Here is a 12,062-nt window from a genome sequence, read left to right as displayed (position 1 = left end):
GTGACTCCCTAACGTCGACAGCAATAGGAGGGGACAACCACCGCTGACAATTTTCATGATGTTCTCGCCAGGTTTCGAAGCCAGGCGTTCAGCGTCCTTAATTTAAAACAAGGGGCAAATATAGACCGCCTTGTGGTCAACAGAACTGGTTAGTCAAAGGAAGAGAAGCAGAAGACTCTTCAATAAGGCAAAAGGAAATAAGCACTACTGGATTTGAGCAACTTAAGGTTGAGCTCAGAAAATACCAGAGCATCCCGAAAAAGGCTCAGAACCAATACTAGATGGAATTCTACAGTTCTGTGGAGGATGCATTCGAAGCCTCTAGATCCGAACCTTTAAACTTATTGCGGCAGGATAAAGTCAAAAGTCATGGAATTTATGGGTAATGTCTAGTGAGGAAAGACTTAGGGATACACATTTCCCGGTAAACTCTCTAATGAACAAAGTGGCCTCAGAAGAAGTTGGGGCTGATATGCATTCGTCGGTGATTGCGGCGAAAATTGTGTCTGATTCAAAAATCCTTTGGGTAATACAAAGTTTTGACTCCCATAAATCGCCAGAATCTGATAATGCTTCACCCTTTGAATTGCAAGCTATATCCGATAGACTGGCTTCTTGGGCAAGGGCAATAAACTTTGCTTGTGACAGCATGACAAAACAGCAAACAAACAGCAAGAGCAAGTCCGCTGAAACCGCTATTAGCAATCGTTGGGATCTAAACCTCATGTCATCCCATGGCTGTATATTTTAGTGATCAGACTAATAATGCAATATTGTGTTGTGAACTGGTTGACAGTACTTCAAAATCAAACCAACTGTTTAATACACTTCAGGATCCAAAGGAAGGTTTGTTTGTGCATCTAAGCCGCATTGGGGATGACACCATTTGATGCACTTTAATTAATGCTGCCTACACTGTGTTATCCATGGTACTACGACCGATATCGAAAAATGGGCCTGAATTCGAGGATAGCCCACTAGCTCTATAGGAGCGTGATTAGACTAATACTTACTTACGCCTCAGTAGTTTGGTGGACTGCTACGGACAAAATTGTATTGGCATAGGCGGAGCGATAAGCACCAAGCCCACAAGAGCACAAGAGACTATTCTAGTTATCCGACCCATTCACATACAGATTAAGTGTAAGGCAGCCACTGCGGCTGTGAAACATAAGGCAATGGGAGAACAGATTGAGGATGGGAGCATATCATACCATCGCTGTTTAATCCAGGCGACGATAGGAAACCTGGAAGGTAGGGAAGAGATTTTCGATCGGATACCTGGGATGAATCTTGAAGTCGAGTGCAAAGCACTGCTGCCATCGGCACAGTCTTGGATTTACGGAGCCCTAGTATTGCCATCTGGAAGATCATGTTACACGGATGGATAAAACCTAGAGGACAGAGTGGGCCTGGGCGTCTACATTGAGAACCCAGGCACTCAGATCTGTTTTAGACTGCCTGACCATAATAGGGTCCTGCAGGCGGAGATCCGGGCGATCACGGAATGCGTGAAGTGGTGTGGTGCTAACGCGAGATCGTCGAGTATGAACATCTTTACCGACAGTAAAACTGCCATAAAGGCAATTACAACCAGGACGGTAAGGTCACGAACAGTCTTGCAGTGTAAGAAGGAGATTAACGCCTTCTCTGAGGATGGCAAAATCCGCATCGTTTTGGGTTCCGGGCCATAACGGAGTAAGGGGAAATGAAAGGGCAGACGATTTGGCGGTGAAGGCAGGAGGACTGCTGTCAATAAATTTGGTTAACCCGAAGCCTTCCAGGTCGACGTGGTCCGAGTTAAAGGAGTGGGCGACGAATGCGCATGCAACATTGTGGAACAGCGAAACGGTCGGTAGGACGGCGAAAATCCTTAGGGGAGGATCCAGATCGTGAGAAGACGAGGCTATTACTGAAAGGAAGTAAGAAGGAGGTCTATTTAACTATTGGTATCATAACGGAACACATAGAACTTCGAGATCACTTATGTAAAATTGGTGCGGCAAGTGATAGCATGTGTAGGGCATGCGGGGAAGATGATGAGACTTTGAAGCATTTCCTTTGTCATTGCCCGGCTTTCGCTTCTAACAGATACCGGCACTTAGGTGGTGACACAATACCAGACATGAACCAACTTAGGTGAGTGGTATTGAAAAAAATTAAGGATTTTCTAAGTAGCATGGAATTCCTAACTTAAAATTTTCTTTTTCGAGGTAATTTTTTTAGTTTTTAGAGCGCACAACAAGGCGGATTAATATTTTCACCCTCTTTTCAACCTAACCTATTAACCAATCTTCCCAAAATTTTGTACAACGCTATCCTCGACGGCTTCCGCAATGTTTGTAAAGTTTACTCGAAATCGGTTCGGATTTAGATATATCTCTCATATATATGTTCACGTCCGATTTGCAGTAACATTGCAATCAAAAGGCCATTTAATTCTCTCGAAATATGGCAGGAATGATTATCTCTTGCTTCTCGACATTATAGATGAATTTCATGGAAATCGGTTCAGATTTAGATATAGCTGTCATATATGTATATCGCCCGATTTTCATTTCCAGAGCCACTACAAGAGCATTTTTTGACCAATCTTACCAAAATTTTGCACAATGATTTTCTCGACGAGTACCACATTATCCAATTTTGGGTAATTTGCAATAATGTTGTCATTTGTCAATGTTGTCATTTGTCAATTTTACAGTGTACCGTACATCCCTAAGCTTACCGACCGCGCATCTTTGGGAAATATCATACTTGACGAAAACTCAACAACAGCATATAAATCAAACAAAACTCTAAACCAAATATTCAGGAAAAAAGGAACAACAACCAAAACAGACAAACTCAAACTAAGCAACGTCGTATACGAAATTACGTGTGATGGAGATCAACAAGAAAAATGCAACAAAAAATATGTGGGAACCACCAGACGCACACTAGGCACTAGGTTGGCTGAACACGAAGCCGACATAAGAAAAGGGAGACAATCGACAGCACTAGCACAACATATAAAAGAGAGCGGACATGCGGCAAACTTTAAGACAGTAAGAGTACTTGACAGAGAGAAAATAGAGAACAAGCGATACACATTAGAGAGCCTACGGATTCAACAAAGACTTAAAGAGTCGATAAACACCAAAGAAGACAAAGACAACACTAAGCTGCAGTATTCCATTGCAATAACTTGAAAACGACTGTTCTGTGATATTAGTAATAAGTTTAGACTTTATATACTTCCCTCAAAGTGCAATTATTTATATTATTATATTTTCTGTGTCGTGGTGTCCAGTTTTTATAGTAATATAAGTAATTCAACGAAGATGTAAAATTAATCGTAAGTCTAAATGAAAAAACTAAGCAATACAAAACATATACTTTATACAAGAATACTTTAAACAGGAACTTCAATAAACTCTGTCCTGATGAAGTTGGAAAAAATAACCAACGAAACGTCGAGAGAAAAAATGAAAACGATTTGTTTTATTTAAAAAATCCTCAACCTGACCAAAAAAGCCCATCAACAAAACAAAAAAACATTAAATATTCACATTGGTCATCAAAAACACAAAAACAAAATATCTCATTCGGAGGGCCTGCCGATACATACAGAAAATGCAACAAACACTGTCTACAACGAACAACAACATCAACATGAACAACTTCTTTCAACACACAAAATGTAAGTACAACACAGAAACGACCTTTGTACTCAAACAATACTGCCGATCAATAACAAAGCTTGCGAAACTGACAGAGAGAAGCAATTTTCTCCTAACATGCAGAAAGTCAAATGTAACACCAACACACTTACACAATCAAACAAAGAACATCACCAACTTATTCCGACTGACAACAACAAAAACAGAAACAGAGAAGATACTCGCAAAACTAAACTCAAAGCTACTCAATGTAGAAATAAGAGAAACGCACATACATATAAAACAAACAAAACAAGAGATAGCAAAGATAGAGGGAGATATAAGCAATACACTGAACGAAACGGAACTCTCAATTTTCAAGAATGGACAATGGGATAGATATAAGAATATAAAAACTAGGACAAAGGAAATACACTCAGCGAAATTAAATAAAATAAGATCGGATAAATTCTCGAAACATAATCTACGGTTCAATGACAATTGGTTTGTCAATAAAACAGAAGTAACATTTCCGACAGAGTGTAAATGGCTACTATCTATGGGGTCAAAATTTGCACTCCCAGTCAACAAAGACAATTTTGCACCAGTTCCACTTATCGCGGACATTGAACAGTGGGTGCAGAATATAGATGACGTCCGGGAGAAAGAAACAGCTAGGTCCAAAATAGCTAATAGAATTACGAATTTTAAGCGAAGCATGAGAAATGATGACAGAGAGAAATTCATATTAGGAATCTATGAAGAAACAAAGGAGATAATTGATGCAAACAGAGACACGATTATGGTCACAACTGCAGACAAGGGGAACAAAACAGTAGTCATGTCAAAGAAGGAATATCACCAGAAGATGAACCAATTATTTGCGGATAAAACAACCTATAGACCAATCGACGTGGATCCTACGGAGAAACTCCAAAAAGTTAACAATAAAATTATCATGGAACTATTCAAAAGTAAACATATAACAAAATGGGAAAAAACTAAATTAGACAGCATTTCACCGCAATCGCCAGAACTATACGGACTGCCGAAAATTCATAAGGATGGCACTCCCCTCCGGCCTATATCTTCGTCAATGAACGTCCCCTGCTATGCTCTTTCGAAACACATTGGAAACATACTAAAAACTATAATTTCGACGGAATACAATGTTAAAAACTCTCTAGAACTGAAACAACAACTCGGATCTATCACTTTGGATAAAGATGACATTATCGTCTCCTTCGACGTGGTATCGTTATTTACTAACATACCGATATATCTAGCCATTAAGAAAATTATGGATAAATGGGATACACTTCGGGTTAATACCACCATTCCAAGACAGACATTCCTCAAAATTCTCAATTTCTGCCTGAAAGATAACAATTACTTCACGTATGCTGGAAAACTTTACCAACAAACTTATGGTATGCCAATGGGGAACCCACTCTCACCAACGATTGCGGATATTGTACTTGACACCCTTTTGGACGACGTAATGGACGAACTGCAGAGTATGAACATAACGGTAAAATTTATAGTGAAGTATGTAGACGACCTGTTCGCGGTGATAAACAAAAAAGATGAAACAACGATAATGAAATTAATGAACGCGTATCACAACAAATTAAAATTTACGATAGAAAAGGAAACTCGTGCAGAGTTACCGTTCCTGGATATGAAGATAATAAGAAATGGAAATACGTTAATAACAAACTGGTACGCGAAACCAACAGCATCGGGAAGAATGATTAATTATAACTCTACGCAACCACACAGCACGAAAATTAATACGGCCAAGAACTTCATCCACAAAGTTCTACTGTTAAGCGATGAACGTTTCAAAGCAGACAACATAAATAAAATACAACAAATTTTAAAACAGAACAATTATCCAATGGCATTAATAAATAATTTAATTCGCGACGTCACCAACGGATCCAAACGACCCCATGAAGAAAAAGCATCAACGACGAAAAAATTTTACAGTGTACCGTACATCCCTAAGCTTACCGACCGCGCATCTTTGGGAAATATCATACTTGACGAAAACTCAACAACAGCATATAAATCAAACAAAACTCTAAACCAAATATTCAGGAAAAAAGGAACAACAACCAAAACAGACAAACTCAAACTAAGCAACGTCGTATACGAAATTACGTGTGATGGAGATCAACAAGAAAAATGCAACAAAAAATATGTGGGAACCACCAGACGCACACTAGGCACTAGGTTGGCTGAACACGAAGCCGACATAAGAAAAGGGAGACAATCGACAGCACTAGCACAACATATAAAAGAGAGCGGACATGCGGCAAACTTTAAGACAGTAAGAGTACTTGACAGAGAGAAAATAGAGAACAAGCGATACACATTAGAGAGCCTACGGATTCAACAAAGACTTAAAGAGTCGATAAACACCAAAGAAGACAAAGACAACACTAAGCTGCAGTATTCCATTGCAATAACTTGAAAACGACTGTTCTGTGATATTAGTAATAAGTTTAGACTTTATATACTTCCCTCAAAGTGCAATTATTTATATTATTATATTTTCTGTGTCGTGGTGTCCAGTTTTTATAGTAATATAAGTAATTCAACGAAGATGTAAAATTAATCGTAAGTCTAAATGAAAAAACTAAGCAATACAAAACATATACTTTATACAAGAATACTTTAAACAGGAACTTCAATAAACTCTGTCCTGATGAAGTTGGAAAAAATAACCAACGAAACGTCGAGAGAAAAAATGAAAACGATTTGTTTTATTTAAAAAATCCTCAACCTGACCAAAAAAGCCCATCAACAAAACAAAAAAACATTAAATATTCACATTGGTCATCAAAAACACAAAAACGAAGTTATTACAGTTTGAACATATTTGCTCGAAATGTGATACGGATTGTTTAATAACCCATCTGAAAACATCAGGCGAGGTCCATCAAAATTGGTTCAGAATTAGACATAGCTCCCACTTTGTACCTATAGGGTAGGTGTAGGGTATTATAAAGTCGGCAACGTCCGACTTTTGTCTTTCCTTACTGGTTAAAGACTGTAGCGTGATTTCAGCAGACAGACAGAGGGATGGACATAACTAGATGGTCTTAGATTTTTACGACGATCAAGAATATATAGAAGAATATATATACTTAATAGGGTCGGAAATGGATATTTCGATGTGTTGCAAGCTGAATGACAAAATGAGTAATACTCCCATACTTCGGTGGTGGGTATAAAAATTGCATTTACATGCATTGCTTACATACTGCATCAGACCTCCTACTATATGGTATTTAAGTCTGATGGACGGCGCTTCAAAAGTCCACCAATTGTTCAATGCTCAGCCAAGGACGGCTGGTTGATGCACACCAAATTTGTGGCTTCTACAGCCTTAAAAGTCCACATCGGATAAAAAATATATATGGGAGCTATATTTAAATCTGGACCGATTTTTATGAAACACACATATGAGGAAGTTGAATAAAACGGCCCATGCCAAATTTTGTAAGGATGGGACCAAAATTGTGGCTACTAAATCTGAACCGATTATGATGAAATTTTGCTCACATATTCGAACATCACACGAAACATTTAATTCCAAATTTGTAAAGATCGCACCAGAATTGCGGCTCCTACAGCTTTAAAAGGGTATATCGGATGAAAGATATATATGGGAGCTATATCTAAATCTGAACCGATTTCAAAAAAATTTTGCAAGCATTTTGGGTCGGTAAAAAAAACACTTCGTGCCAAATTTTGTAAGGATCGGACAAAAATTGTGGCTTCTACAGCTTTAAAAGGGCACATGGGATGAAAGATATATATGGGAGCTATATCTAACTCTGGACCGTTTTTTTTCAAATTCAATAGCGTTCGTCCTTGGACCAAAAAAGACACTTATGCAAAATTTCGATTACAAGAATACATGGACAGACGGACATAGCTAAATCGAATCATGAAGTGATTCTAAGCTGATCCGTATACTTATCGATGGATCTAGCTCTTCTCCTTTTTATTATTATTTCGTTGCAGCCTAGTCAAGGTTTACCCATTGCTCTCAAACAATCACCATTTAATCGCAAAAACAACTTTTCACACAGTTAAATCGACCCTTCTTTTTTTTGGTTGAAGGCAATTTTCTTCTAACATGTTTTTGTGATTTTGTCCATGTATTGGCTATAATCTAAGGAAATGTTGCTATCATTTATAACAGCCGTCGGAAACGCACAAACACTCTTTGCGTCTGTTTGTATGTCAAGTCAAGGCACCCAAAAAGCTTCATTTCCCGGCGAAGTGAAAAAATAAACGACCCAAAACCAGAAAAATTCCATATTGCCACACTACCAAAATTTAAGTTTGTGTTGTTTTTTTCTTCTTTTTTCAAATCTTTAAAATTCCCAACGCCTCGACCACAGACTCATACCCACAGCTTAAAGCACGATGCTAAATCTAAAGACTTACATAAATTATGACTTAAGAGTAACAAGGGTCCTTTTATTTCCTTTAGCTCTGGAGAAATAAACAACACTAAGGGAGCTGACATAGACGAAATCACAAAACAAGGCGAACTATTAATACCCTATACTACACAAGCATACCCTCTACTACACTAAAGAAGTTTGGAAAGTTAAATTGGACTAGGGGTTTGTTCCGAGTTTAATTCCTTACAGCAAAATAGCGCTGATGCCTAGGCCTTCATCAGTAATTCGTCTACAGTCGTAGACTGGTAACCCATCGGCTCTTCATGTTCTTCAACTGGCTTACTACAAGGATGTTCATATGAATTGTAAATAGGCGGAATACATCTATGCCGCTATAAATGATTGAATCTTACTCATCGACACTATTGGATACCTACAGCAGAAATGTTTTTTTTCGTATTCTAAGCACACTGTCGGAAAAAGAGAAGGAATGATTTTTATCATCTTCCAATACCTCTCCTCGACCTTTTGCAATGCTACTAGCTGCACGATAACTCAGTACGGTGCATTATGGGCCTCAGAGGCAATATGACACACCTACGGGGAAGCTTGTTCAATAAACCTACCATTACTTTACTTACTACGACAGAAGATTTCTTCCACTAGCCGAACGTAGAATAGCGTTCCAAGCGCCTCGATCTAATGCGCTCATTTTATAATCTCTGTCACCATGTTTCGAGGAGTCTCCCACAACTTGATCTTTCTATCCGGCTTTTGGTCGTCCCGGTTTGCGGGTACCACCGTGTTTGACTTCAAAAGACTTCTTAACCGAAGCTTCTTCATCCATGCTAACAACTAGACCTAGCCAACGCAGCCGCTGGATTTTGGTACGTATAAATATGCTATCGTCGTCTTACAGCTCATACAGCTCGTGGTTCATACGACGCCTACATTCTCCATTAACCCACACTGGTCCATAAATTTTACGAAGAATCTTTCTCTTAAACACTCCAAGCACTTCCTCATCTGCTTTCACAAGTACCCATGCCTCAAAACCATATAACAACACAAGTACTATCAGTGTCTTGTATAGTGTAATCTTCGTCTGTCGAGAGGTGGCCTTATTGCTAAACCGCTTACTCAATCCAAAGTAGCATCTTTTTGCCAGTACTATTCTTCGCTTCATCTTAAAACTGTTGACAGTAGTTTCGGTTACGGCAGTGCCGAGGGAGATAAAGTTACTGACTATCTCAAAGTTGTGGTTCCCAACTTTGTCCATTTGCTTTATCTGATCGGTTGTACAGGGAGTTTTGGGAGTTGATACCATCCACTTCGTCTTATCTCCATTTACTGCCATACAAAGTGAGTCTGACTGACTCTCTTTCGATTCTTTCAAAGGTTGCAGTTACTACTTCCGGTGACCGACCTATGATATCGATGTCGTCGGCAAAGGCAAGTAACATGTGTTCTCTTGTGAGTAGTGTGTCATATCTATTCACATCTGAATCTCGTATAATCTTCTCAAGATAGGCTGTCTCCTTATCTGAAACCACGTTTGGTATTAAATGGCTCGGAGAAAATCTTTCCTATTCTCACTAAAGAACATGTGTCAGCAAGTGTCATCCTGCAGAGTCTTATCAATTATGCAGGGATACCAAACTCAGTCAACAAAGAGATGGTAGGTGTTGATTTGTCCCTCCCGGGTCTTTTTCAGGATTTGGAACAGTGTGAATATCTGGTCTAGGGTGGATTTACCAGCTCTAAAGCCGCACTGATAGGGCCCAGTTATCTCATTGACTTTAGGTTTTAATCTTTTACACTGCACGCTCTAGAGTATCTTGTATGCGATGGGGAGAGACTTATTCCTCTGTAGTTGGCACATTCCGTCTTGTCTCCTTTCTTATGTACGGGACATAGTATGCTGAGGTTCCAATTATCGGTTTTGCGTTCTTCTAGCCCGATTACGCTGATAATCTGATGCATACGCCTTATCAGGGTGTCGTCTCCGGTCTTAAATAGTTCAGCGGGTAACCCGTCGGCTCCTGCCGCCTTGTTGTTCTTTAGTCGGGTCACTGCTACTTGGACCTCATTCTGACTAGGAGGTAAACATTCTATACCATCATCATTGATTGGTTCTGCGGTATCCTCTTTGCCGCCATCTGCGGACACTAGCAGTTGGGTAAAATGTTCTTTCCACATCCTCAGCATGCTATCTGTGTCAGTCACCAGATTTACTTCTTTGTCTCTGTAGGAGGATGTGCCTGCACCAAAGCCATCGGTTTGATGTTTCATTCTTTGGGTAAAATTTCGGCCCTCATTCTGACTCCTGTACATCTCAAATCGCTCACACTCACGTCTTCCATTTCCTTTATCTTTCTGCGGAATAGACGTTTCTCCTCTCTACTTTTCTCCCGATACCTGTTCTGATTGCTCTGAATGCCGCATTCTTGGCTTCAGTAGCATCTCGACACTCTTGGTCGTACCATGGGTTTCTTGGGGGAGACTTCCGGCACCCAAGTTCATATTTCACTGCATTTTACATGAAGTGTGATAAATGGTTTGCCACTGTCATTATATAATCGGAACAGGGAGTGTTTTCATCAAGCAGTTGGGTCAGTCGAGTGGAGTATGCCGTTGTCAACTGTTGTGTTTTCAGATTTTCAATGTCCAGCTTCCGTGCAGTGTCAGATCATACTTTCCTCGCCATGTACGAACGGGTGCGAACCTTTGCTGCTATAACCGCAGGTGTACCCCAGGGCTCTGTTCTTTCTCCTTCTCTTTTTCCAATTTTCATCAACGTTCTGTTGGGTCAGACATCGAATCCGATCTACTCATTTGGGGATGATAGTAATCTCTGTTATTCGTACTCATTGGACCATAGGCCGAGTCTTCGAGAGATTGAGGGTAAGAGGTGGGTTATGGACGATACACTCTGCTGGGATTTGCTGGCCATTTCTGAGTGAGGTCGAATGAATCGAGTAGATTTTAATGCACGGAAGACTCAATGCTGCTTGTTGTCACACAAACGATTCGCTTACCCATTACGACGGTGTAGATGTTGAGCAATCAGAAGCTCTTGATGTTCTGGGCATGAAAATACAAAGTGATGTCCGTTCGGCTAAACATGTATTTGAAGTGTCGAAAGAAGCATTCAAGTGTTTAGGCTTCCTTAAACGGTGTAAGAATTACTTCACTCCGTCTGATCTTCTTAACATCTGCACCTCTTTTATAAGGCCGAAAATGGAGTACAACTTACATGTATGGGCTGGAGCTTCAAAATCATCCCTGGAGCTACTGGACCGTGTACAGAGGAGAGAGATGGCGTTGATTGAGGGCAGTGGGTTATCCAACTCTATTGCCTCCCTTCATCATCGTCGCTATGTGGGTTGTTTGGCGCTGTTCTATCGGTATTTTCATGGTGTGAGTTCGTCTGATATTAGTCTTCTTATTCCTGATGTAAGGATGTATGTCAGGGATAACAGACATTTCAGGAACTCACACCCGTTTATAATTAATGGGCCAGAGGACAGCATAATGCATTATAGAGAGAATTCTGATTTCGCCCGAACCGCGACTTCCGGCTAATGTTTTTTCCACCCACTTTGACATCCAAGGATTTAAGACAAATGTCAATAAGCACTACATCCTTTCCCCCCTCCAATTCCTAATTTCCTCTCGCCAACGCAATGCACTGCATTCATAGGGGACATCCCCTGCGTGTTGGCTGACAGAAAAAAACATGGTAATGATACAAATTTATATTCGCTCAACTGATCGATCGTACATCTAACACGCTGGATGAATGCCTTCCATCTATCACAACGTGATCAATTTGGTTCCTCGTGTTTCGATCGGGTGGTAGCCGCGGCGAAATCTATTAGCCTCAACCTATTATCGGACGTTATCTCGTGGAGTCTAAACTTTTCGACTGTTGGACCAAAAATGTCTTTCTTCCCTATTTTCGCATTAAAATCTCGCAGAACGATTTTAATAT

At 39.9% G+C, this 12,062-nt stretch overlaps 2 protein-coding genes across 2 annotated transcripts in view; one reads left to right on the top strand and one right to left on the bottom strand.

The window, feature by feature from the left end:
• Nucleotides 1–12,062, bottom strand: part of LOC106083451 (UNC93-like protein) — a 362,273-nt gene that overhangs the window by 286,233 nt on the left and 63,978 nt on the right. The gene's annotated exons all lie outside the window — the stretch shown is intronic.
• Nucleotides 4,360–6,120, top strand: LOC131997873 (uncharacterized). Its single transcript, XM_059369729.1, has one exon. It carries the CDS (start codon nt 4,360–4,362, stop codon nt 6,118–6,120), a length of 1,761 nt encoding a protein of 586 aa, XP_059225712.1.

Source organism: Stomoxys calcitrans, chromosome 5 (genome assembly GCF_963082655.1).
Source record: "Stomoxys calcitrans chromosome 5, idStoCalc2.1, whole genome shotgun sequence".
In the NCBI taxonomy this organism is placed as follows: Eukaryota; Metazoa; Arthropoda; class Insecta; order Diptera; family Muscidae; genus Stomoxys; species Stomoxys calcitrans.
This window is presented reverse-complemented; position numbering and strand designations above follow the sequence as displayed.